This window comes from Rhincodon typus, chromosome 14, assembly GCF_021869965.1.
Source record: "Rhincodon typus isolate 14 chromosome 14, sRhiTyp1.1, whole genome shotgun sequence".
Classification (NCBI taxonomy): Eukaryota; Metazoa; Chordata; class Chondrichthyes; order Orectolobiformes; family Rhincodontidae; genus Rhincodon; species Rhincodon typus.
This window is the reverse complement of record NC_063345.1, coordinates 59,914,511-59,941,830: the sequence shown is the minus strand read 5'-3', so window position 1 is coordinate 59,941,830 and position 27,320 is coordinate 59,914,511. Positions and strand designations below refer to the sequence as shown.

Sequence of the window (27,320 nt, the reverse complement as noted above, 5' to 3'; positions counted from 1 at the left end):
TAGATTTCTTTAAAAAGAAAATCAAAGTCATTTTATTTTAGATATCTGGGCTCAAATAATTGGCTGTAATGTATACCTATTTTGAATGACTTCTTAAACCTGTCTTCAGTCAAGTCAATATCAAACTTTAAACCAACTAATACGTGTTTCCCCTACGGCTTGATTCTAATACAGCAGACTCAGGGTGACCATCATGACTGAAGTAGGAAGTGGAAATGTCACTACGGAACTGAAATGTCACTCTGCAAATCTATTTAAGGCACGTCACCGGGCAACAGAGGGATCACTACATGTGATCTGCCGACTCTTTGAGCCCATTTGGTTTTCCTCTGAAAAATTCTCAAAATAGAACACTTAACACAAGTATTTTTAAACTCTTCACCATTGTAAAGATTCACATTACTGTAGAAAAAAAAACAACATATACAAGTACATCATATAAATAGGCTAAATAACAGTGAAAAATAAAATTTACACCATGGCAGTCAGGCTGACACAGAAGGAGACTTTCCATGTCGCTCATGTTTAGTTTTGCAAAGCAGCTGAATGCTGAACACATTATCCACAGCACTTCCTTCAACCGTATTCCTTGGAGTTGAGCTGAATATCATTTTCACAGATTTCTTGCCGTGACAGTCTTCTCCTGAATTCGTCTGTTGTGAAATAGTATATAACGGGATCCAGACAGCAGTTCAGGCTGGCTAGACACAGCGCGATTGGATGAAAGGTCAGTATGATCTTCTTGATGGAGCAGTCTGCAATACGGCCTGTTATGGCCAGAAAATGCAAGGGGAAGGTAATGTGATATGGTGCAAAGCAGACCAGGAAGACCATGCTGCATGTCAGCACCATTTTCAAGGCTTTCTTCTTTTCTCCACTGTCTTGTAGAACTGGGTTCTTCTCTCGCAAGGTCATGATGGTTTTCCAAGAGCAGATCAACGTGATGACTAGAGGTAGCACAAAGCCTCCTAGTTCAGCCAGAGTTACCATGACAATGGAGGTAGGGACACCAATTTTGATTATTGGAAGGTCTGCAAAGCAGCTGTTGAAGTTGCTGGAACTGTTTCTTGTGTCAAGCCTCATTAGCGGGAAGGGCAGGCAAGCGGCGCCCACCAGGAGCCACCCAACGATACTCACATAGATGTCATACCTGCGTTTACAATCGTTATATTTGAAAGGTTGGATCAGAAAGAGGCACCGTCGAATGCTGATGCAGACCAGGAAGAAGATGCTTGCATACATGTTCACATACTTAAGGTAGAAACAAAACATGCACAAAAAGCTGCCAAAAGGCCACTCCTGGTGCAAGTAGTAGAAAATCCGGAGTGGCAAAGACAAAACCTGTGCCAAGTCAGCAATGGCCAAGTTAATCATGAATATCACTGCTCTCTTTGTCTCCTTGACATAAGCGTGGAACACCCAGAGCGCCAGAACATTAGCTATTAAGCCCGGCACAAATATTATAGCGTACATGATGGCGTACAAGAAGTTAGTTGTACTCCGATCATCGCTGCAGCTGGATGAATCGTTTGACATTTTTCAATCACCTTTTTCTTGAGAATGAATTGGGCTGAGTCTGGGTGTACGAGCTATAAATGTGGGAAAATATATTCTGCGATTGGGAAGAGGAGAAAATCAATGGAGGAAATTTTTAAGACAAAGCCAATTCTCAGATCTTTGAGTCCAGCAATGTCAACTCTTCAATTTGCTTGGTCTTTCTGAATGATTAAACTTGATTGGAAGTTGAAAATGATCCAATGCTAACTCAGGTTGTAATTGATATTTATGTGTAGGGTTTGAAAACCCAGAGACAAAATGGATGTACGGAATTTAATGAGTTCTTGCCATTGGCTTGGTGTGGGTGCCTAAGAATATCCTTCAATGTACCCCCACTGTTGCTTAATGGTGCTCTTCTCGTACCCATTTTCCTTCTTGGTTATCGCTTGGTGACATTTCAGACGAATACTCTGTGTTTTCTCTCTTGTGATATTGCCGCTGGCAAAGCTCACTTCTGCTTTATTCAGTGAGAGCTGTGTTGGGTAATGTCTAGAAGCGTTTCCTCTGACCTACTCCCATACGAAATTCAGTTGATGGTTCAGATAAGAGAGAATTATTCAACACATTTCAAATCTCTTCTCAGCTGCTCTGACAAAGGTTTCTCCGAAGCTAGCTTTCTGGAAAAGGAACAGATTTAAAACAGAAATTAAGCTCAACCCAAGTGATCATTGCTTGCCTGAACAGAAATTATACTAAACGTTGTTGTTGTATTCATGGATTTGTTGAGTGTTAAGTGTACACATAGATTACTGCAACAACACGAGAGGCTTCAGAATCATGTTCTTTATGTTTGGAGATTAATACACCATTACTTAAATGATTATATAGACTTTGTTCAGCTTTGAGATTTATAATGAATGTCCATTTTTCGGTGCACTAATTGTCCAACACTTTAATTAAAAAGAGTATATATTTCTATAATGCCTTTCACCTCAGTAGACTGTAACTTGAGCAGAATACACTCAATGATGAACTTTCGAAGGAAGAAGCAAAATTTATTGAAAGGCATCCGTGAACTGCAAACAGAGTGAGTGTTTCAGGTTGGTATTCTTTTACCTGAAAGATCACAGATTTACCAGTTGTAAGCAAGTATAATTAGATGGCAAGGTAAGAACCACAAGAGGGTTCGGAAGGGAGCACTGATGGAAAGGAAGAAGAAAAGAGTGGATCTGTGATAGGATGATGAAATAACTGCAGAGAGGCCGGTATTCCATCACTAAGTCACCCTTTATTTACACATTCACAGTACTTGACACTGGTCCAGCTTCCTCAGAGCCAGCTGTCAGAGGTTCTGTTCACTCTGAGAGTTGGGTCTGAGGAAGCCAGACCAGTGTCAAGTACTATGCACATATAAATAAAGAGTGACTTGGTGATGGGATAACAGCCTCGGTGGAGTTATTTCAGTGGTGACGCACGAAAAAATATGCTCCTGAAGAAATTTGCTAGCAACAGTCACGTTTGAGTTAGGGTAAGTATTTCTGGCATTGTGCCACTATTTGGGAAGCTTCACTCAATCGATCCTGCCATTGAAGACTGGGCTCAGAATGTAAAAAGAATTATTATTTTTTTCTGGACAAATGACATTAGGGTAGTTGAAAAGCAACGAGTAATTTTCCTGACGGCTTGTGGAGCCACAGCCTTTTCAGTTATCAGGAGCCTAACGTTTCCTGAGGCACCTTCATGAATTGCCGGATTTAGTTAAGAAATATTACAACCACAAGCCTCCTCTAATTCTGAGACGCTATCGGTTTTACTCAACAGTTCAAAAATCAGTGGGTTCCATATTGGACGTTTAACGAGGTTAAGATAACTGACAGAGGCATGTGACTTTGGCTTAACCCTTAATGAGATGCTAAAAGACCGTTTGGCCTGTGGGATTAATGATGTGACCTTGCAAAAGCACCTACTAGCTGAAGCCCAAATGGATTTCAAACAGGCACTACAGCTGGCTATATCATTAGAAAATGCAGCAAGTGGAGCATATGAGCTGCGGGTTATGCCGATGGAAGTGGACACCCTCAACAGGCCGACTGAGCTTGGGAAACACCACTTGAGTGAAGGCAATCGCACAGCCTCACTCAGGACATATCCTGAACAGAGGGACGCTAGGTCAGCCCACAGCAAAACTCCAAAGCAAAACCAAGCCAAGTCAAACAGTTAACATTTGCTTCAGGATCTGGGCCAACAAGCCATTGTATTGTTGCTGGTATGCGGACTCGAGACAGCAAAAGAGTCCTACTAGGCCTGAATTGAGTAAGAGAACTCTTAGCCTGGTATCTAGGACAGTACACACCCTGGAAAGCCCACCTATATCTGGCTTGGCACAGTTAAATTGCTTAGCAACATCCAAATCAGAACCAATCAAAATAAACATCTGGTTAAATGGTTACCCGGTTATAATGAAGGTTGATACCAGCGTGGCTGTATCAGTGATTGCAGAACCAGTCCTTAATAAAATTCGCTCTGGGCTCCAATCCTTAAGTTTGCATAAGACCTCGGCTAGGCCGGGGAACCTATACTGGGAAACCTTTAGAGTTTAAGGGTATAACTTTCGTTCCAGTCTTTTATGAGAGCCAATTGGTTCAGTTCCCACTAATTGTAGTAAAAGGCTTGAACCCAAGCCTGATGGGGTGAAATTGTTTAAGAAAATTTCACCTAGATTGGCTCCACATTTTTGGATTAGAAGATGGCCGCCTGAGTGAAATCTTAATTAAGTACTCAGAAGTCTTTTCAGCAAGGTCTCAAGACAATCAAAGGAGCCAAGGCCACCTTGCATGTTGACCAGGAAGCAATTCCATGATTCTGCAAGGCCTGCCCAGTGCCATTTGTCTTACGGGCAAAAGTAGAGGCTGGAAAGTGAAGGAATCATCAAACCAGACCAGTTTGCGGAATGGGCAGCACCAGTCATACCGATTATAAAGCCCGATCAGTTGGTTCGCCTTTGTGGGGATTTTAAATAAACGATAAACCGCTTCTCGCAACTGGATAAATACCAAAAGCCTGGCTGAGAGGCCTTATATGCAAAGCTGTTGGGTGGATGTTGTCCTTCACGAAGCTGGACATGAGTCATGTGTACCTCCAATTTCCAGAGGATTTCCAGAGGTATGCTATAATTAGTACCCATAAGGGTTTGTACCAATACACGAGACTGCCATATGGGATATCATCAGCTTGTGCAATTTTTCAGCTGATGATGGAGAACGTTTTACAAGGTCTACCCCAGGTCACCATTTATCTGGATGACATACTAATAACAGGGAAGACAAATAAAGAGCACTAAGAGAACTTGGACAAACTCAGACGTTTCTCCATGGTGGCCATACGTCTTCGAAGTGAAAAATGTGTGTTCTGGGCATCCCAAGTGACCTAATTGGGTTACAAAGTGGACAAGAATGGGTTACATCCATCGAAAATAAAGTGAGTGTGATCAAAGGTACCCCAGCTCCCACATCTGTACTGGAGCTTAGGTCTTTCCTTGGGCTGGCGAATTATCACAAAAGTTCATACGTGACTTGGCCTCCATCCTGGCACTCTTACAGCTGCTATTGAAAAAGGGTCAGCCTTGGAAATGGTCTCGTGGCCAAGATGTAACCTTAGGGAAGTGAAGAAACAACTATCACTGTCTCAGAGATAGTAAGAATTATTGATGCTGGAGTCAGAGATAACACAGTATGGAGTTGGAAGAACACAGCAGGCCAGGCAGCATCAGAGGAGCAGGAAGAAGGGTACCGACCCGAACCGTCAGCTTTCCTGCTCCTCTGATGCTGTCTGGCCTGCTGTGTTCCTCCAGCTCCATACTGTGTTATAACTATCATTGTCTAACTTGTCGGCACATTATGATCTCAAGCGAGATCTACTCCTGACATGCGATGCCTTCCCGTACGGTATCAGGGTTGGCTCACAGTTGACCCATTGGAGACTAACGCCCAATAGTGTCTGCTTCCTGGACTTTAGCTGATGCGGAGTGCAAATACGTCTAGATAAAGAAGGAAGGTTTGGTGATCATCTTTGGTGTGAGAAAGCTCCACCAATACCTTTATGAACATAAATTTGTAATAGTAACAGACTACAATTCTCTGCTAGGGCTACTGAAAAAGGACAAGGCCATGCCATCCATAGCTTCAGGTCAAATTGAGCACTGGGCTCTCATTCTAAGTGCGTACAATTACAAGTTGGAACATCATCTGGGAGGCCAAGTAGCAAATGTGGATGCCTTGAACTGCCTCCCACTGGCGGGTACACCCCCGGTGGTACCACCACTGGAAGAGTCCATTCTGGCTTTAAATTTTCTGGATACCCTTCCAGTCACTGCTGACAAAGTCAGACCGTGGATGCAAAAATATCCTGTCCTGGCAAAACTAAAACAGCTGGTGGTGATGGAGGAAACCAAAGACATATCACAACCAGAATTGACACCTTTCTGAATCCAGTGAGACGAGATCAGCGTACAGGGCAGCACTTTATCATGGGGGGGGCAAGGGTGACTGTCCTGAGCAAAGGTCACCGCCAGATACTGGCTGAACTCCACCAGGGTCATCCAGGGGTGTCCAAAATGAAGATGTTGGCATAATTTATGTCTGGTGGACAGGATTGGATGCAGACCTAACTGCATTGGTGGGGCACTGCCCAGAGTGTCAGCAAGGACAGAAATTACCATATTTGTGGGAATGACCAGGTCAACCCTGGGCTTCATTACATGTCGACTACGCTAGACCTTTCATGGGCTCAACGTTCTTAGTCATTGTGGATGTCTACCCAAAGTGGCTGGACACGCATAGAGTTCAACTGTCCGACACGGAGACTATGATAGAAGAGCTTCAAGCATCTTTTGCAATACCCGGGCTCCTGGATGCGTTGGTCACAGACAACAGGCCATCGTTTACCAGTGCCAAATTGGAGTATTTTCTAAAGTCGAATGGCATTTAGCATACAAGGACAGCTCCATACCATCCATCATTCAATGATCTGCAGAAAGAGCAGTCCAAACTTTGAAGGCAGGCTCAAAGAAACAGGCAACCGCTTCACTCAATTGCAATGGGTCCCGGTTCCTATTTGATTATCGGACCATCCATCAGGCAACTACAGGGACAGCTCCAGCAGCTTTGCTAATGGGGAGAAGACACCGCACCAGCTTAAATTTGATCTTCCTGGACCTGCAGTAGGGAGCGGGGGTGACGGGGAGGGCAGGGTGGATATGGAACTGCTATCAGGGATGCCATTGCGGGACGCAAGACTCCTGTAAGCAAGAGAGGCTTCAGGGAATGAAGTTTGGTGCTGCAACCACGGAAATGGCCCTGCATGGGTAAGAGGCATGGTCAACGCGAATGTTAGGTGCTGCGATGTACAAAAGTTCAGGGAGATAAGACAGTCCTGGTCAAGCACATGGACCTCATAAGCCGCAAATGGGGCAGGAGCAAAAGCTACCTGGCCTCTCAGAAGAACCCGTGGGTTCTTCCCCTCCATCCTAGCGTTGAAGCAACCTCGGAGTCTGAGACAGACATGGCTGATGACACAGCCTCGACGCCTTTACCACCTGAAGGAGATGATGAATTTCTTCCGAGACACTCTGGACGCAAGGGGCAGGCTATGCGGTCTGGTACGTGCCGCCTGTATCTGACCCGGTGTGAAAATGCCCCTCTACAGGCTACAAGTGGAAGAACAGGCCTACTTCCCCAGACTTAAAAGGGGGAGCAATGTAGTGATTGGAATGAAGTTAGCCAGGTGGGCCTCACAGAGTATGAGTTCCCTGATTGGGGCCATTAACCTGGTCCAATCAGAGAACTCATATATTCTATGAGGTCCGCCTCACTGACCTTGTTACAATCAGTACAGATGGACATCAGAAGCGATGTATTACACTGGTTTACAGGAGGGCAGGAGCCAGTGATCTAGCGTTAATATCACTGGATTGGTAATCTAGAATTCTTTCCAGGTTAAATCTCACCAAGACAGCTCATGGAGTTTAAACTTAAGTCATAAATCTGAAATATAAAGCTAGTCTTCATAATGCTAACTGTGGCAACTTTCACCAACTGTTACAGAATCCCACTAATATCCTTCAGAGATGGAATCTGGTCTGGCCTGCATGCCCTGGAGGAATTAGAAAGTGCAGGGAGTTACTTAGAAAAGAAATTACGAGAACAAAGAATGGACGTGAAAAAGCACTGGCTGGCAACATTAAGGAATATTCAAAGGTTTTTTTAAAAATATATTAACAGCAAGAGAATAACTAGGGAAAGAGTAGGGCCCATTAAGGACCAAAACAGCAATCTGTGTGTGGAGCAGGAAGACACAGCTGCGGTTTTAAATCAGTGCCTAGCATCTGTATTCACCACAGAGAAAGACAATCAGGAAGGGAGACTGTGGTATACCTGAACAATTTAACATTGGGAGGGAGGAGGTTGTAGAAGTTTTAGCAGGCTTGAAAGTGGGTCAGTCCCCCGATGAGATGTATCCCACGCTGTTGTGGGAGGCAAGGGAAGAGATTGCAGGAACTCAGACTGTAATTTTCATATCCTCTCTAGCCACAAGAGGGGTTTCAGAGAACTGAAGGAACAAATAATGTTGCAACACTATTCAATAAAAGGTGGGAGGGATGAGCCAGGAAACTACAGGCCATCAGGTATAACATCTATGGTAGGGAAGCTATTGGAAAATATTCTGAGGGACAGAGTTAATCTCCACTTGGAGAGGCAAAGATTAATGAAGGATAGTCAGCATGGCTTTGTAAAGGGGAGTTCATGTCAAACAAATTTGACTGATATTTTTGAGGGGCTGACTAGGTGTGCAGATGAGGGTAAAGTAGTTGATGTAGACTAAATGCATAAGGTCTCATATGGTAGACTGGTTAGGAATCACAGAAGCCCTACAGTGTGGAAACAGGCCATTCAGCCCAACAAGTCCATGCTAACTCTCCAAAGAGCATCCCACCCAGACTCACCCCCCCCCTAACCTACCCTTGTATTTCCCATGGCTAATCCACTTAACCTAAACTATGGCAATTTAGCATCACCAATCCACCTAACCTGCATATCTTTGACTGTGAGAGGAAACCGGAGCACCCAGAGGAAACCCACACAGACACAGGGAGAACGTGTAAACTCCACACAGACGGTCACCCGAGTCCGGAATTGAACCTGGGTCCCTGGCAATTTGCAGCAGCAGTGCTGACCACTAAGCCACCATGTCACCTGCTAGAAGCCCATGTGAAAGAAGGCAATTTGGCAAATTGGATCGGAATTGGCTTAACGGTAGGAGGCAGCAGCTGATGATTGAAGTGCATTTTTGTGACTGGAAATCCATGTCCAGTGACGTACTGCAAGGTTTGCTGCTGGCTCCCTTGCTGTTTGTTGTGTACATCAATGATCTAGACATGAATGTAGGAGGTACGATCAGTATGTTCACAGATGACACAAAAATTAATGGCATGGTAAATAATGTGGAGGATAGCCTTAGTGTACAGGAAGATAGTGACAGGCTGGTCAGACGAACCAGCAGCAAATGGAATTTCATCCTGAAATTTCAGGTGATAGGTTTTGGGTGGACTAACAAGGCAGGGGAGTACCCACTGGATGGCAGGACCATAGTAAGTATAGAGAATTAGAGGGGACCTTAGCATACATGTCCAGAGATCTTTGAAGGCAGCAGGACTGGTAAATAAGTTGGTTAAGAAGACATTTGGGATACTTGACTTTTTTGATTGAGGCATTGAATATAAGAGCAGGGAGGTCATGATGGACTGTATATAATATTAGGTAGGACACAGCTGGAATACACTGTGTGCACCAGTTGAAGTTACCATGAAGACCTTACTTTGTCAACCTCGTCCCTCACCTGAGGTGCGATGACTCTCAGGTTAAACTCACCACCAGTTGTCTTTCTCTCTCTCTGTCTCTCTAATCTGAGAGCAGGCCAATAGTTCTCTAGCAACTTGACTGTGCGCAATTCTGATCACCACGCTATAGGAAGAATAGGCTGGACTGATACACTTACAGAATCTAGGTAGTCTGGGGTTGTTTTCCTTAGGGCAGAGGAAGCTGAGGAGGGACCTGTATGAGGTGTATAAGGTTATTAACAGCAAAGATAGAGAGAAACTTCTTCCCCTTATACAGGAGCCAATAACCATGGGCTACAGATTTATGCTAGGAACGGGAAGTTTTGAGGGGTTTTGAGGATAAATCTTTTCACGGTGAAGGTAGTTGATCTCTGAAACTCACTGCCTAAAAGGGCGGTAGAGGCAAGAGCCTTCAAGATGTTTAAGTAGCATTTAGATGAGCACTTGGACTGCTGTTGCAAACAAGGCAACAGGCTAAGTGCTGGACAACAGGATTAGGATATTTCTGAAGAAGGGTCCTGACCCGAAACGTGAACTCTCCTGCTCCTCTGATGCTGCCTGGTTCGCTGCGCTCCTCCAGCTCCACATGTGTTATCTTAGAATAGAAAGTTGCTTGATGGCTGGTGCAGACACGATGGGCTGAAGGGCCTTTTTCCATGCCCTAAAACTCTAAGACTCTACATGTGACTCCAGACTCTCAGCATTGTAGCAAACTGTTAACCTAAAATGCCAATCAGTTCAAGGGCATTTAGGGATGGGCAACAAATGCTGGGCTAGTCAGGGACATTCACAAAATAAATGTGATTATCACAGTGGCAACAGTTGCATCAAAAATTGGACACTCTTGATTATATTCACTTTCTATTTTCAGTGGGGAGGGATGGGGAAACTCCCTTCTACTATAATGGGTTACTGAGGTTCGGCCATCATTTACATTTGATATGAGTAATTTGCAAGCAACTTATTTTGGCCGATTCACCAACATTTCTTTTCTCCAACTTAAGACAAAACTGTTACGGCAACTATGACCCATGTGGTCAAGAAAAAACATAAGAACGACACCATACTAACTATAGAAAAATCGGTGAATCATAGTCAGGAAATTCCAATTATCAATAAAACTTACTTAGTATTGATTTGGTTTTGTTGACCCTGACATTCATTGTTGACTCATTTTACTTCTTAGTCATCAGGATCATGGATTTGATTGTACAGTGTTCCTCTGTGCTACCTCTTGGATATCTATGGGAATGTCAGAAAAGAAAAATAACAGTATAACATGAACAAAACTGTGTCATTCAGTTATAGTCCTATCATTTCGCTTTACATCTTTTTGCCATAATTATTTTTCAAATTAATACAAAGAAGGACTGTAATATTTAACATTTAACTTCAATTCTTTAGTTTTTTAACACTCTTCTAAGAGTGACTGTAATGTTTTAACTTTGTTCCTTATTTCTTTCTACCTTGTTCTTAAGTTTTGTACCTAGGTACTTGTACCTATGATGGCGCTGTGCGGTGACATTCAAAACTTTACACTGTGCTTCTGTACTTGAGTACATGTTACAATAAAGTCTAAACCTAAATCTAGACTCACTATCACAGCAGTCACTATTTTATTGAATTTGATGGCTAGCACATATCTCAGGGTGAATCTGCATGGCATCTGATCTTATAACAACTGCCTTATCGCACACAGATTACATGGTTTATGCACTTACTGTAACAGTCCATTTGGCTCGCCTATATGAGTGTTTATACTCAACATGTTCCTTCGAAGCTAATCTCCTCTTCCCAACTTGCCCTGTCTCCCTCTTCCTCCTTTGCACTTTTTCTTTTATCAATTCTCTTCTGAAATGAACCAATGCTACTTGCTTCAGTCACACCATGCAGGGCCAGGGAGGAAAGACACTGACCTTGGCTCCTCATTTCCACCCCTCACTCCAACTTTTAACCTCCCTCCCCCGCTCAACTATCAGCATTAGGAACATAGGAATGAAGTGCGGGAGTAGGCAACTCAGCCTACTGCAGTATTCAGCCAGTACTGAAACGGTGGTCACTTCCCCTCCACCTCCCCTTTCCTTCCACCCTGGGCTCTTTTTGAGATTTTCTTGACAGATACCCTTGATTTGAGGCTACCATTTCACGCTTACTAACTCATTTAGTAAACAATGCATTTACAGAAGGACAACATCTCATGTTTGTGTGTTGATGCATCGGGTACTTGGATTCACACAGAAGCAGAATTAGAAGAATTTGTTCATACCCTCAATAATCACCAACACTCCACTGAGCTTAAAGTTACAACACAAAATGAAAGCATTAATTTTTTGCGCTCCTTAGTATTAAATTGGTACAAGACTACAGATCATCAGTTTGAAGCAATTTAGGTTTCTTTTCAAAGTATGTGACAGACTTGTGGAGCCAAAAAGCCATTACCCTAAACACACCTTCCACAGACTGATGAGGTCATAGCTAATGTGTTCCATCACATATTCCAACACTTGAATTTTTTTAACCAAGCAATTACTACACTTTTCACTGTATGCCAGAATTAAATTGAAGAATTGATACAATGCTCATGACAACAGTATCCGAAAGTTTTCCCTGCCATCCATATCATAGCTCCTGAAAATATACAACCTTAGATGCTAAATTCGTTTGCAATGGAATCATAGCCTCATTAATATCCAGCTTTCCTGACTCCTAGTTAGCCACGTATTCCTTTGGGGACTGGTTTAAAAGAATTCTCTAACCTTGCAGCTCCCCCTTCTACTCCCCCAACCCCTTGTCACCTCTTTCCCTCTCCCACATCCCCTCCAGGCTCCATTCTATATTCTTGCAGCCTTCCTCTCTCACCCTCCTTGAACCCTCCCCTCTTCCTCTCTACTGCCCCACCCCCTCCCTCTCTCTTTACCCTTACCCTGTGCCGTCTCCCTGTCTCACTCCTCCCCACCCCCCACTGACCACTACAGCATTTTCCCTCTTTTGCTTCCCCACACCAACTCCTGCAGCCTCGCCCCCTCCCTCCCTCTCTCTCTTACCCCCTTTCCAGTCTCTGGCAGTCCCTCCCCCTCACCTCCTGCACCAATCCCTGCAGATCCCCCTCTGTTTCGCAACTACCCCACTCAATCCCTACAGCCTCCCCCAAACTCTCTCAATTGACCCCATCCACTGCTACAGCCTCCCGCTCTGTCAATTCCCTCCACTTTCCACTACAACCTCCCCCCACCCGCATCTCATCCCAACCAGTCAACCTGAGGAACTCTCACCTTGGCCCCAGCTCTCTGGCTTTGCTTCAGTCACGACTCTATCAGCAAGAAACACTTCTGTCCACTTCACTTACGCACCCTCATGATTGTACTTTTCCTGGCATTTGGCGGCAAATTCTCCCTCCTCTTCCCTGTGTTTTGAGTGCTGCTACATGGCCAATAATCCCACCCCCACTTCCCACCACTCTGGAGAACAGGCCCTTGTGTTTAGCTCATGTGTTCCCCTCAATCCTGAGCCCTAACACCATGTGACAGGCAGTCCCACATTTTCACTGCTCTTGCTATTAAACAAATTCCTTCTGAATGACTTACTCGACCTGTTAGTAATTATCTTACATTTTACCTCACTCATTCTGGGCTGACCCGTAAGTGGAAACAGTTTCTTCAAACTCACCGTCAAATCAGTCGTATTTTCAAAAGCATTCATTAGGCTCCTTAGGTATTTTCAAGGCTGAGGCTGACAGATTTTAATTTAGTAAGGGAATCTAGGGTTATGGGGAAAAGCCAGGAAGGTGGAGTTGAGGATTACCAAGATCAGCCATGATCTCGTTAAATAGCAGGGCAGTCTGAATGGGCCGAATGGCCTACTTCTATTCTTACATCTTATCATCTTACAGCCATTTTCAGAGAAAATAGAACTGAATTTCTCAATGTTAACATGTACATTAACAGATAAGTTCATTATATTAAATATACACATTAGCAGACAAATTCAATACCATTAATATGATATTGGTACAGCTACTCAATAGTGACAAAAGGCAAAGTGACAAAAATTATAATCTTACCCTTCTCTCATAAAAGACTATCTTTGCCTTCCCCTAGTTTGCAACTGTCATAAATTCTGCTGTTAAAAGCAGTCAGATGATTTTACGTCATTGAACATGAGCTCTATCTATAAATTAGTGGGGAAATGCATGGCAAATTATTCCACAGGAAATCAATGCAGGTACCAAGCAAGCAAACTGTGATGCGTAAGTGCAAATGCAGTGTTTATTTGTTTATCCAATTCACGCACATCCTATGGGAAAATGTCAGTGACAAAGGAGGTTAGTAAGGATGGAAATTATAACAAACAGACTAATATTCAATAACTTACATCTGCGTTGCTTGCTTCCTCTACACAAAAATAAAAAATGGATTTTATAATAAAGTGCATCATGTCACGCTGCTCTATCTCAAACAATTCTGTGACTTAAATCAAAGTAACTTTTTCCTCGTACGCTTTTTTTTAAATGAACTGGAGGTTTCCCACCCTTCAAGGAACTGACTCCATTATGTAAAAATCTGTTTTCTCTTAATGACTACTCTTGCAGATCCAGCACTATATGATTTAAACAGGGGTCAGACTGCGCCTTCATATAAATAAAACTGCACGCATTACAATTTGAGCCAAAAAGTGACCAGTCCCATATTCCAAATGGCTCACCCACAAGTATATCACAATATTGCTGCTTACATTCCACATAAAATACACAAACTGCAATTTACAAATCAATTCTTGCACGAAGCAGAATTTTTGCCTTAAGTGTTTTGCAAAGACAGAATGTTCACACTTTGTATTTTACCATTAAAACTAGGAGATCTGTTATACTTTTCAGAACTTGACAAGGTATTTTCTATACCATTTGTTTTTGAGTATTGAATATAAATCATTGAACATAAACTAAGACCCTGCATTATATCTGAACATTTATGAGTTCCACACATTGATTACACTATAAAAAGTTACACTTGCATTTTGACCCTACGGATGTGGTTGATGCAATGTGCAGAAATACAGGCTTAATCATCTGAACTTAAGAATTTGGACTTTCATGAAGCGAGATAGCCTAGATTTAAGAGATATGCCTGCATTATTAGTTAAAATATTTATTCAGAAGTTAGAATTATTATGTAATATAAATAGATGAACATTCAAATTAGGAGCAGGATTGGCTATTTGGCTCCACAAGCTAGCTTCGCTATTTAATTAGATCATGGCAGATTTTACGACAGTCTCAACACACTTTCCTACCTATCCCCAGTAGTCTTTGACTCCCTTGTCAGATGAGAATTGATTTACCTCTGCCTTAAATGTATTTGAAGACCCTGCCTCCATTGCTCTCAGGGGAAGGGAGAGTTCCAAAGACATTCAACCCTCTGAAAGAAAATAATTCTCTTAATCTCCATTTTAACCGAATGACTCCTTATTCTGAAATTATATCCCCTCGTTCTAGTCTCTCATTTTACTGGTCACCCTGCCAAGTGCCTTTAGGATCTTACATGTTTCAATAAGATCACCTCTTATGCTTTTAAACATCAGTGGATACAAGCCCAGCCCATCCAAACAAAGCTAACATCGCAGCAACCCATTGCAGGCATCAATTGAGTGAACATTCTCTGAATGACACCTAATGCATTTACGTTGTTTCTTGAATAAGGAGATCGAAACCATGCACAGACCACTTCAGACATGACGCCAACAAGGCTCTGTTCAACCATAGCAAAACTTCCCTGTTTTTCATATAAAAACAAAAATTGCTGGAGAAACTCAGCAGTTTGGGCAGCATCTGTAATAAGAACAAATGAATATACAGATTAGGAGCTTTCCAAAGAAAGGTCATGGGATGTGAAACATTAACTCCACTTTCTCGCCAAACCTGTCGAGTTTTTCTGGCAATTTCTGGGTTTTTTTCCAGACGTTCAGCATCTGCAGTTCTTTTTTTTAGTTCCCTTTGTTTTAATATTACATTTCCCGTGCACTAAATGACAATATTCCGTTTGCCTTCTATGTTGTAATCACTTGTTGTATTGCATATCTTCTCAAATTGGAAATCAGGGGTATGATGATGAAGGCAAAGTTGTCGTTTTAAAAATGAAATATGTTGCTCTGCATAGTTGGAATGACTGGATCTTACAGCATAGAAGAAACCTGTGGCAGATCTTCAGAAAAAGATCATCAGTTGATCCCGTTCATCCACTTTTTCTCCATGACACTGCAAGGTTTTGGCTTTCAAATATTTATCCGATTTCCCTTTGCAGGTCGTGACTGAATCTGCTCCTACCATTACACATCATCTCACTTCATAAAAAAATCTCATCTCTCCTCTGCATAGGGGGCAATATCAGGGGCCCAACATCATTGTAACAAGTTAGAAAGTTTGCAAGCAATCAGAAATCTCCACATATCCAATTAGCACCAAGTCTTGTTCCAGAATTGGTTTAGGTTATTTCCCTTCTCTTCCAGTAGATTCCATGACCTGGTCATTAAAAAAAAATTCTTGTCACCTTTCACTTACATTGTGCCCACAAGCTCATTTTGCAAGTTAGTACATTGAAAATCAGATTTTAAATCTACAGAATAACAAATGATGTCTGTGCTACCCTGTACCCTGTGGATTCTACTCTCAATCTCCAGACTTGTAACATCTGTCTAACTTCAACTGTCTCATGTATAAGATACTGGTCCTTGCAATCGATCCTTCTCTCCTTCTGATCTTTCTGTCTTCTCTTTACTATAAACAGTTGGCTGCAACTTCAGTTTCCTGTTTGTATTATTATGTTTCAGAAAGGATAAGAAATGTTTTGTCTATGATTTAATTGAATTGAATTACTTTTTTTGTGACCATAATTATGGGAGCATAGGGGTGGGGCGAGGTAGGAGGTGTTACAATCACATTTTTTAAGCCAGGACCAAAATTAAATTGCCAGACTATAAACAGTTAGGCAACTGAACTCGCACAGAATTATCGAAAGCAGGAAACAGAAGGAAGTCATTCAGGATGTCAAGACAGTGCTGTTTCTTTTAAAGAACAGTATTTGTTCCACTCCCCTACAATCTTATCCCTGTATCCCTGCATTTTTCTCCTTAGTGTTTATCCAATTCATTTATGAATGCTATTGTTGAATCTTTTCCCACCACTCCATAAGGGAGTGCATTCCGAACCTAACTTACTCAAAGTACATAAGAGGTTTACGTCACCATCAGTCCTTTTGCCAATCGGCCTAAATTGGTGACTCATGCTTATTAATTCTTCATGATTTTTAACGCTTCCATTAAATTTCCTCTTAGCCTTCTCTGCTGTGAGGAAAATAACCTCAACTTCTCCTGCACGTCCTGCAACTGAAATCCCCCAAGCCATCTGAAAAGATCTTTTCTACACCTCTCAGGAGCTTTCATGTCTTTCCTTAATTGTGACATCTAGTATTAGACATAATCCCGGAAGGAAAATCCTTACAAGTCACTCATACTGCCCCAATCCATCTTATGACTTCAAACTGGAGTTCCAGTATGACCAGCCCATTCATTTTGAAGTTTGTTATTTTCTCTCTGAGGGCTTTGCTGGGTAGTCTGGAGATCCTGAGACTGAACGTGGATGCCGCTGTTGCTTTGCAAGACCTGGAGGATCCAGTACAAAAGTTGGCCGGCCAACTAATCGGCAGTAGGCAGAGTGGCCGGCCAGCTGGGAGGGCAGCGAGGCAGATCATGAAACATCAAGTGATGGTATGAGAGGTTCTGGCGCTATATTAATAGGGCAGCCAGCATTCTTTAAACATGGAGTGTCGTAGCTGCTGGTGGAGGAAGTCCGCTGCCTTTAAACAGCACTGTTTCTGTAGAAGGCCCTGCTCCTGACTATAGCAAGCCCACTGAGGCCCTGAGGAAGGAAGCCGTCAGGAGGAAGATCTCTGGTGGTCCCAGTAGGTCTCCCTGCAGACTTTACTCCAGACTGTTCAGGAAAGACAGCAGGTCTTCTTCCTCAGCCTTCTGTGTTCTGCGATTAAATCCTTTCCATTACTTGTCATTCTCCAGAACCTTAGGAGCCCCCCGACTGACACCAGGCAAGTTGGGAGGGACCATACCACACGTGGCCGTCGATTTCCCCATGCTGGGGATCGAAGCGTTTACTGGGGCAATGGAGCAGGAAACGAAGGAGAATGACAATAGTGCAGCAGAAGGGCAACACTTTACTGAAATGGAAAGGTCAGGTAGCATGAGGTGCCTGCAATGTTCTGAGCCTCTGCTCCAACCATCACATTACTCCTGGGTCCCTTAGTGAGGTGTTGACCAGTCAGCAGCTTCTTCCACATCCACAATATCACAGGAAGCATTACATTCTTCTACGAGCTGCCTGGCCCTCTGTAGTGCCGGGTTGCACATCACTGCCCAAAACCACCATACAAAAGGACCTCGCTGGAGCCTACTGAAGATCTCCACCCCAGGCGATGAAGGCACCTAGATCACAACATTAAGCGACAAATGGCCTGCTTGATACTCACTTAGGTTGCCCCATGCCAAGCGTTGAACCTCTCCTCTGCACCGTGTGGGATCCTCACAACAGGAAGTTCCCATCTCTTTATTGGGAAGCCTTTGTCTCCCAGTGTCCACCAAAATGTGCAGCTTATTTTTGATAAGGCTAGTACTTGGAAATGGCCTGAATACACAGGCATGATGGCTGCTTCTAGAAACCATGCACATCTTCAGGATCTGATAGCGATAGCTGAAGACAAATTGTGCATGGAGTGAATGGAAGCCCTTGGTGTTGATGAAGACTGTTGGCTAGTCTACGGAATTAGAAATTGACACAGAATGGAGTCATTCACACTGTGAAGCTGCGGCTATCTAGTGATGGCCCTGAAACAGATGGACCTCTCAGGTTTGTGCAATAAGGATTTTCGTTGTAATAATAATTGCCTGACCACCTTCAAGAGGCCATTGGTCACTGCCGTCATCCACCAATATACAGCTCACTGGGAGCTATCACACAGGGTTCCAGCAGGTCACTGGATGATCCAACGGTGTAGTAGTTTAGAAATATGCTAACCTTCAGCACCACTGGCATTGGGTATCCAACATCGTCATTGGAGACAATTTGTCCACCATCATGGCAAACAGGTTTGTAATGGCCACCCAGAATGGTGCAATCCTCAGTGTCCTGTAGCTTTGGTATTTGAAGCCAGCTTGTCCTCTGATGATAGATGGGGTGGCTCACTGTTTAGCACTGCTGCCTCACAGCACCAGGGACCCGGGTTCGATTCTAGCCTTGGGCTTGTTTGCACATTCTCCCCGTGCCTGTGTGGGTTTACTCTGTGTGCTCTGGTTGCCTCATAAAGTCCAAAGACACGCAGGCTAGATGGATTGGCCATGCTAAACTGCCCATAGTCTCTCGGGGTGTGTAGGTTAGGTGGGTTAGCCATGGGGAAATGTGGGGTTTTGGGGAGGGGGTGGGTCTGGGTGGAGTGCTCTTTGGAGGGTCGGCGCAGACACAATGGGCCAAATGGCCTCTTTCTGCACTGTAGGGCCTCAATGATATGATATCCTAGGAGGCGGCTACTGGCAGCACCCTCTGCACCCTTCTCCTTCCTGACCGCTCAGGTTGGCCTTGAGATTAATGCTTTCCTGCTGCCTGTAGCTGCAGCATTCTCTCACTGATGCACTGGCTTGGCATTGGTTCCTCCTGTGGCAATGCCCTTGGCAGATGAGCACTGCAGTCAACAGAAGTTATTACCAAGCAGCTTCTCAACGCTACCTAAGCTACACCCTCTTCCTCACCATTTGAATCAGTTCCCAGATGCCCCACACCAACCCTGCTGTGCTGGCACCTTAGTCCTCACCCCTGGCAGTGATGTCCCATACCTGAACTGCTCTATCTTCCTATCCAAGGCAACACTATCCCTGGCTAACACTATGACCACCGGCAAATGCTGGCTGCCTTCAGATATCTAGTAGGACCCTGGTACTGAACCCTGCACTGCTGGCAAAATTAAAAACAAAATTCCTAAAATTGGCTTCAATTAGTAAATTAATTGGCTCAAGTCACTGTGTGGATTATCATAGTATAACATCTTCCTACCAGCCTCTTGTGAATCTAACTTTGATGCATTCCTCATTACAGGGCCCAGAAAACTCCAGCAAATATGCTGCTCAGTCCAAACATTCAACCTCCTGATCTTTGTATTCAATGCCTTGACTTGTAATGTCCAGGATTCATATGAATTATGGAATCCCTACAGTGTGGAAGCAGGTCATTTGGCCCATCGAGTCCACACCGACTCTCTGAAGAGCATCCCACCCAGACTCACTACCCTCCACCCTTCATGCTATCCCTGTAGCCTTGCATTTCCCATGGCTAACCCACCTAGCCTACACATCCCTGGACACTATGGGCAATTTAGCGATGGCCAATCCACCTAACCTGCACATCTTTGAACTGTGGCAAAAAAACCGGAGCACCCAGAGGAAACCCACGCAGACACGGGGAAAATGTGCAAACTCCACACAGACAGTCACCCAAGGGTGGAAGTGAACCCAGGTACCTGACCCTGTGAAGCAGCAGTGTTAACCAATGTGCCACCATGCTGCCCATAGGCTTTGTTAACCTGTGCTGTCACAGTCAAACAATTGTATACAAATATGAACAGTTTCTCTCTTCTTGCACTCCACTTGAAAGTGCACTACTTAGCCTAGATTGTCTCTTCTCATTCTTTCTATCACAGCATGGCCCCGCTCATTATTGGGTGTTGAATTTGCCTTGCCCTGTGTCCATGCATTCTAACAGCCACAATATCCTTTTGAAGTCTATCACCATCCTCCTCACTTTGTACTACTCCTGCAAGTTTTGAACCCTTTGCAAGTTTTGGAATTGTGCTCTGTACCCTATGTCCAAATCATTAATGCATACCCTGAAAGTTGAAGTGATCCTAGCACTGAAGTAAAAGCAAAATATTGCAAATGCTAGAGATCTTAAATTGAAACTCAGAGTGCTGGAGAAACTCAGCATGTCTGGCAGCAAGTGTGGAAAGAGAAACAGAGTTAACTTTTTGGGTTTGATTTGGAGCTTGGAACCCAGTTTTGAAGCAGAGTCACAAAGGATTCAAAACAGGAACTCTGTTTCTCTGTCCACAGATGCTGCCGAACAAGCTGAACACTTTCTGTCCTGGTATCGAACCTTGGGGAACTCCACTGTATATGTCCCTCCAGAACAAAGGCAGCCAGTCACCTCAACTCTGTTTTCTATCCTGTAGCCAGTTCTGTCCCCAGTCTGCTAACTTCGCTTTTATCCCTTTAGGTTTCAATTTTACTTAAAAGCCAAATATAAAACCTGGAACCATACTGAATCAAGATATAATCTTAGCAATCTTTGGCTCCCAAAAAGTCTTTGCAATCTCTTACTTGTCTCCTTCATTTTGCCAGAACCAAGCAGCTTGAAGAGTTCATTGCAATGAATTCACAGGAGCAACCAGACTGGGTCTGAATCACTGTCCCAGTTTGGTTTCAGATTGAAGAGCTAACTCACCTTTGGAAGTATCAAACATGGAGCTGACTTAGCATGCGCTGGAGACAATGCAATGTTATGACACATAGTTTTGTAAACGCTAATATTACCAAGTTATTAGCGTTATCCATAGGAAAGACTGCTCGTTGGGGAATTAATTGAGACATCTGAAATAATCTTCCAATGGCTCTGCTTAACTTATCCCATTGGTATCAGCATGCTGAAAACTGCTCAACTCTGAGAACTGTGGTGTTTCTAACATGAACACATATATCAGCTTCATTGAACTATATTAAGCCCATGCTTTCTAGACGCTCTACTGAAGCAGTGGCAGGATCTCTGTCAGCATTGGTCAGAATCCCAGCTGAAAATCCAGGGATTGGGCCATTGCGATATCTAGGGTGGGGTGCCATACATCTATACAATATAATCGAGACACCCACTCCGCTGGCAGCCTGGAAATTTGATCAAGTGTCCTGCCAATCTGAGTGAGGGAGCTCAAGGCTCTAATTTTCTTTTTTCTCTTTACGGAGCAATGCAGGAATTCGACCAGAATTGGTTACCGTTGTTCTCTTTATGTTTTAGGACTTTTAGCAAGCACACAATGCAGTCACTCACCCACTGAGCAAACAGGAGTGCTAGGTGGATGGGGAATGTCCCAGACAGTCAACAAATAAAAGCTGTTAATGAAAGAGGGTTGAATGCAAGATCTCACCCACTTCTACAGGCATTTATAAGGTGGTGAAAATCCAGTACTTCCAAATTCCCATACCTATTTCATTCTGCCCTCCGCCCACAAACACCCAGGGGAATTTCAGCTTGCGCTGTCTGTCACGTTGCTGTAAAGCAGGAATCATTCTAGTTTCACAGAAGATAGTGTCTAAATGCACCCTTAATTATAAAAAGGAGGACAGAAAGATATGATAGTGCTCAGAGAACATATTTAATGTGTGTAGTGAACCATTTGTTTCAGCTGTGATTACAAAGATAGGAACATTAGTCAAACAGTGCTTGAATGTTGGTGCCAATTTTATCATAACCAGCTCCTCACTTCAGCAATGTATTTCTGGGGTTTCGCTCAGTTGCTACTAAATTTAGGCTATGCAACCTGGGAAAACATATCCTTTTTGATCAATAATAGGACGTAGGTAGACTATGGAATAAAGACATTAAAAATATGATACCTTAAAACTTGATTTTTGTTTCAAATTTATTGGTTGAATTATGCCACCCACCTTTGATGTGCTGATTTATTTTCTTTAGTACTTGACTAACCTTTGACATGGAAAATAAGCTATGGATTTGTATTAATACCTTTGCAAATATCATTCTGGTCAATTATAGAGGAGAGTTGCAGATCAGCACCTCAGGATTGGTGATCTCTCAATTCTCTCAGTTCCTGAAATAGAAGGGTCTAATTGTTTTTTGCTTTCCTTCCTGTGACAGTATGCCTGTGATCTGAAATTGACATGATTTTCCAGTTTATTTTACTCATTCTAACACAGTGTGAATCTGAAGCCACTAAATTCTCAAAGTTTTGGACATTCAATATGACTCTATTTAAACTCCCATCCAACTGTTATTGTTGTTTTCCATTACCATCAACAGTTGAAGTCCAGTTGATTGTTTGTATTTACAGTCATTCCACAGCGATAAGTAAGCATATCACTATTTGCCAATGTTGAACTTTGTTTTTGCTTAGCTCTGAAGTTTTTTTTTACAGTCTTGAATACATCCAATGAGAATTTATTAGTTTTGATGATCATCCTGTTCTCTCTACTGTATAAGATTGTTCTCCTTAATACAAACTTTACGTACATTAAATCTGTGCCAATCTGACCGGAATACTAATATACTTTATTTTCTTTTATTCAATTAGATGATGAAGACCTGACAGTGCTGTTCCAAATGTTATTTTATTAAGGCAGCATTAATGAGTCAGATGCATTTGATAGAATATTAGATATCTATATCATGTAATTCTTTGTCCATAATCTTCATTTTCAATCAAAATGTCCATTATGTTTGTAATGGATAAACTGTCCCCTGATAATTCCATTTACATGGATCTTGCTCTTTGAAGCTAGTTGATTTATCATCTCCAATTTATGCTAACATATCAAATGAGTGAAATGTGGTACTGACAATGGTGAACATTAATCATGTGGCATGATGAACATGTAGCTCAGAATAATCATAACAGAAGAGAGTTCAAAGGGCCAAATGGTAAAAAGATTTTGCGAATAAAACAACAGAAAACAGTCTTTCCATCTTTGAATCCCATGCACAATTAGAAGATGTGCTTCCAAGAAACTGAACATTTTCCCACGCAGTGTTAGTGAAATTTTAACATTGCAGTATTTCCAAACCTCTTTTGATTGACCTGTTTTGACTTGGCTGAATTACACTTATATCTGTGCGGTAATTGAAAAAAGATTACAATTGGATAAATTCTAACATGAATCCCTTTCTTAACTACACAAACAATTGCTTGGTGGTATGGAACTTGAACGTTACTGAAACTCAGAGGCATATCTCTCAGTAATATTCAGTCTGTTGCTTGTTTTGATGTGCAATTTGTAATTTCTTCAAAACAGTTTGACTTGCGGTCTGCTCAGACACTCACTCAACCTTAAGTGAACATTATTTGAGAATTATTGATTTACTGAAGTGTACTTTCTTTTACTTGGTGAAGCTTATACAAAGGTAGTTTTGTGAGATAATGGACTGCTATTTAGTCAGCTTCATTGTTAACCAAATTTGAACTAAGTTTTCTCATTTGCTTTGCTTCAGTTATAAAAGATTAAATGATTTTGACCAGAGGTACTTCTATTTCTGTTTTTCAGCATGTATGTCTGAATGCGCCATATATGGGTGGATATGGATTTTTGAAAAATCTGTACAACATAGTAACAGGAAGAGGTAATTCAAACCTTTGAAAGTGATCGATCATTCAATTAGAGTGTGACTGATTTCTACCTCAGCTTCATTTAACTGCCTTATCACCAGATTCCTCAACAGCCTTACTTATTGTTGTTTCCTAATCAACCTGTTTAGCAATGTTATTACATACTTCTGGAGCAGGTGGGACTTGAAATTATGCATCCTAGCTCAGAGGCTGAGGGGCATAGATAAGGTGAATGGCAGGTGTTTTTAGCTAAGGTGGGGGAGTTCAAAATTAGGGGGCATATTTTTAAGGTGAGAGGAGAAAGATTTAAAAAAGACACAAGGAGCTTTTTTTTTACAGTGAGTGGCTCATGAGGGGAACGAACTTCCAGAGAAAGTGGTGGATTTGGGTACAGTTACAATGTTTAAAAGACATTTGGGTAAGTACTGTAGATGAGAAGGATAGGTTTGGAGGAATATGGGCCAAATGCAGGTAGGTGAGACTAGTTTAGTTTGGGAACATGGTCGGCATGGATTGATTGGACTGAAGGGTCTGTTTCCATGCTGTATGATTCTTTGACACTACCGTTGTCACAACAGCCCTAACTAAATAACATACCTTTACGTGCACACAGTCTATCACACAGAAATCAGCTATTCCCCATCAGGGAACTGAAGGCTGATCTCCCCCATAGTGATAAGCAAGAATACTAACCACTATGCTAAAGAGGAGCTTTCTACACCCTTACTTAGTCGATCCTAACCTGGCTTAGATCGTACATCAATCTTTGACAGAATACTGAAAAGAATACATGACAGCTCAATCTATCCTCATGACTTACTCCTCAACCCCTAGTATCACTCTGCCGAACCTGTTCTGCCAACGCCAGTATATCCTTCAACCTAGATGCTATATTCCAGATGCAACCTGACCAAGGATCTAGGCCAAGCTTCGAATTCTGTTGGGGGTGGGGAATGTCGTCTACAAATATTGAAGTGGGTTCAGGGGACAGCCTCTTAACTTCAAAATAGTTATATTGCCTAACCTGAAGGGACTACAGCCAGACATTTACTACAAAATGTGATTCAGTCCCACCAAGCTAAGATGCTAAAACAGATAGTACACTCCATAGAAAAGGACTATACACAGACATAATGATTTCAGGCACTTCTTAAAACGACAACATGATGTGGCAGAATTCAATGACCCTGGTATGTATACAGGATACTCCCTCCGACCTGTCCTCACCCAATTGGGTTATTCAATGCAATCGAACCAGGCTAAATATAAATTTTGGGTAAATTTTGAGTGATAACTCAATGATCTCAGCGTCACTTCCTCGTTATATCTTACTAAGCAAAAGGCAACTATCAATCAACTGAATATTTCACACACTGTGCCCTGAATTTCTTTAAACCCCGGCGTTAGCCATTAATCGTTCGACTTTTCTCTTGATAAACCTGGAGTCACTCCGAAACAACTCCATTCAGGAATTCGGTTGGTAATTATTTACTTATTGGAGTGGGCACAGTTTGACGGGTTTCGCTGCAAAGCGTGGAGCCCACAGCTAACTGCGTGCAAACGCCGCCTTCTTTGTTAAAAAGAAAATTAGATTTTCAAATCCACACCAAGGCAAATCTAAGAAGGAGCGACATTGCATCACTTAATTAAACGCGTACCTAACCTAGCCTCCTTGAAGACCACTTCACCCAAGTGCAGTTAAGATTATTCCAAATCTCGAAACTTGAAGCTTCCTCGATGTTCAAAACTAAAGGCACTTACCGACCTGAGGTATACACACAGAGAAACAGAGGCTCACCGAACGCCTGACCTGCAGGTTGCAACAAACGCTGTGTATTTCAACTTGACACCAACAACAGGGGGCTGTGGTTCTGAGTGGAGCACAGCCGAGTGAGTTATTTCCTTTTTTTGATGTTGTTGGCTTTCCACTCGGCTCATACGAGTGGCGGTTTCATGTAAATGAAGAAGCTGCGGGGCTTTCATTTCACACCGGGGGAGCCGGCAGTTTCAGTCGCTGCTCAGCTCCTCGGCAGAAAAGGGGACTTTTTTAAAATTTTCTCTCCTGCTTTTGACACGACTTGTCTTCAATGCGTGTTTTTTTTTCTTGCACAGGCATACAAGTTCCTCCGCCTTTTTTGTTGTGTGTGTGTGTGTGTTAGTGTCAATGTGCGATGGAAATGCGGTTGGATGAAACTAGATTGGGCTGCTTTTGAAAGTAAAAGACAGAGAAAAAGAGAGGAAGGAGAAAACAAAAAAGAAGCCCCAGCATTTTTCTAACAAGATTTCCCTAATTCGGAGTAAGGGGGAAGGCCAAGTGTTGCAGAAATAAACAGGAGTTGAACCAAATAAAATGTGCATCTTGCCCATCAGTGTGTGCACGCTAAAACTTACCAGTTTCTGCGTGAAGTTTGTTCATCAGAGACTCTGCTTCCTACGTGTAACGGTATCCCTGGTTTCTGTCTCTGTTATTCCCGGCCACTGGCCTCCCTCTCGGTGCTTTCTCCAGACACCTCTCAGTCAGCAGACGGTCAAATCCTTCCAGCACCTTATGTCCTCCTGATCCCTCTGAAGAGATGCGTTCGACTGACAGGTTGGAGCTGGGACTGGATTGTTTCACTTTGAAAACGCCACAAGGTCTTTGCGCAGGCGGACCGAGAGAGAGAGAGAGAGTTGTAGCTGTTCGTGTTAAAACTCCGTAGGATGTTCAATAATGCATGAGTAATTCTGAGAATCTGCAGAGGGTTTTTTTTTTGTTTCTTCGCCTTTTCCATTTAATACGATTCTCAACGAAATATGGCAGTTGATAACAGATTTAGGAAGAACGGGGAGGAAGGGAGGGAGACTATCTGCACTGATCAGAGTCGACGTAATAGCAGAATAAAAGGATGTAATTGACAATAAGATAGATACTAAATCCATATGGATTGAGTTAGAAGATGGGAAAGCATCCTTCTTCCGGACATGTACAGTGTATCAGCAAGTGGTGGACTAACTGAAGGAAGAAATATTACCAGGTAAGTTGCAGTAATAGTTATGAGATAGGGCTGTTGTGATGCGGTGGTAATGTCCCTTCCTCTGAGGCAGGAGTCCCTGGTTCAAGTCCCACCTGCTGTAGAAGAGTGTCACAGCATCTCTGAGTAGGTCTGTTAGAAAATATCCAAATAGTTATGAGAGATTTCAACCAACCCTTCGAGGATTCTTAGTAAAAAGAACAAGACGATGTAGGGAATTGAGTTTTAAAACAGAAATTGCAAAATAAAGACCTGTAGATTCTGGAAACCCGAAACAAAAATATAAATTGCTAGAGAAACTCAGCAGTTCTGGAAGCACACTGGAGAACAAAACATTTTGACCTAAAACGTTAACTTTGCTCTCTTTCCACAGATGCTGCCAGACCTCCTGAGTTTCTCCAGCAATTTCTGTTTTTGTTTCAGACCTTCAGCATCTGCAGTTGTTTGTTTTAATTTCTGAGTTTTAATATCGGGTATGAGGAC

General features: G+C 42.7%; 1 protein-coding gene across 2 annotated transcripts; it reads right to left on the bottom strand.

Annotated features, from left to right (window-relative positions):
- Positions 1-26,611, bottom strand: LOC109936646 (probable G-protein coupled receptor 174). Of its 2 annotated transcripts, none has more exons than XM_020535241.2 (3): positions 26,218-26,611; positions 10,518-10,633; positions 1-2,174 (listed from the first exon to the last, which is right to left on the bottom strand). In XM_020535241.2, exon 3 carries the CDS (start codon positions 1,534-1,536, stop codon positions 577-579), a length of 960 nt encoding a protein of 319 aa, XP_020390830.1. In that variant the 5' UTR covers positions 1,537-2,174; positions 10,518-10,633; positions 26,218-26,611; the 3' UTR covers positions 1-576. The 2 variants fall into 2 exon arrangements, with proteins under 2 accessions (XP_020390830.1, XP_020390831.1); XM_020535242.2 differs by lacking the exon at positions 26,218-26,611 and adding an exon at positions 25,588-25,766.
- Between the last annotated feature and the right edge of the window lie 709 nt (positions 26,612-27,320).

Excerpts from the sequence above, each read along its gene's own strand:
- LOC109936646 (XM_020535241.2), bottom strand. The coding sequence starts at position 1,536 with ATGTCAAACGATTCATCCAGCTGCAGCGATGATCGGAGTACAACTAAC.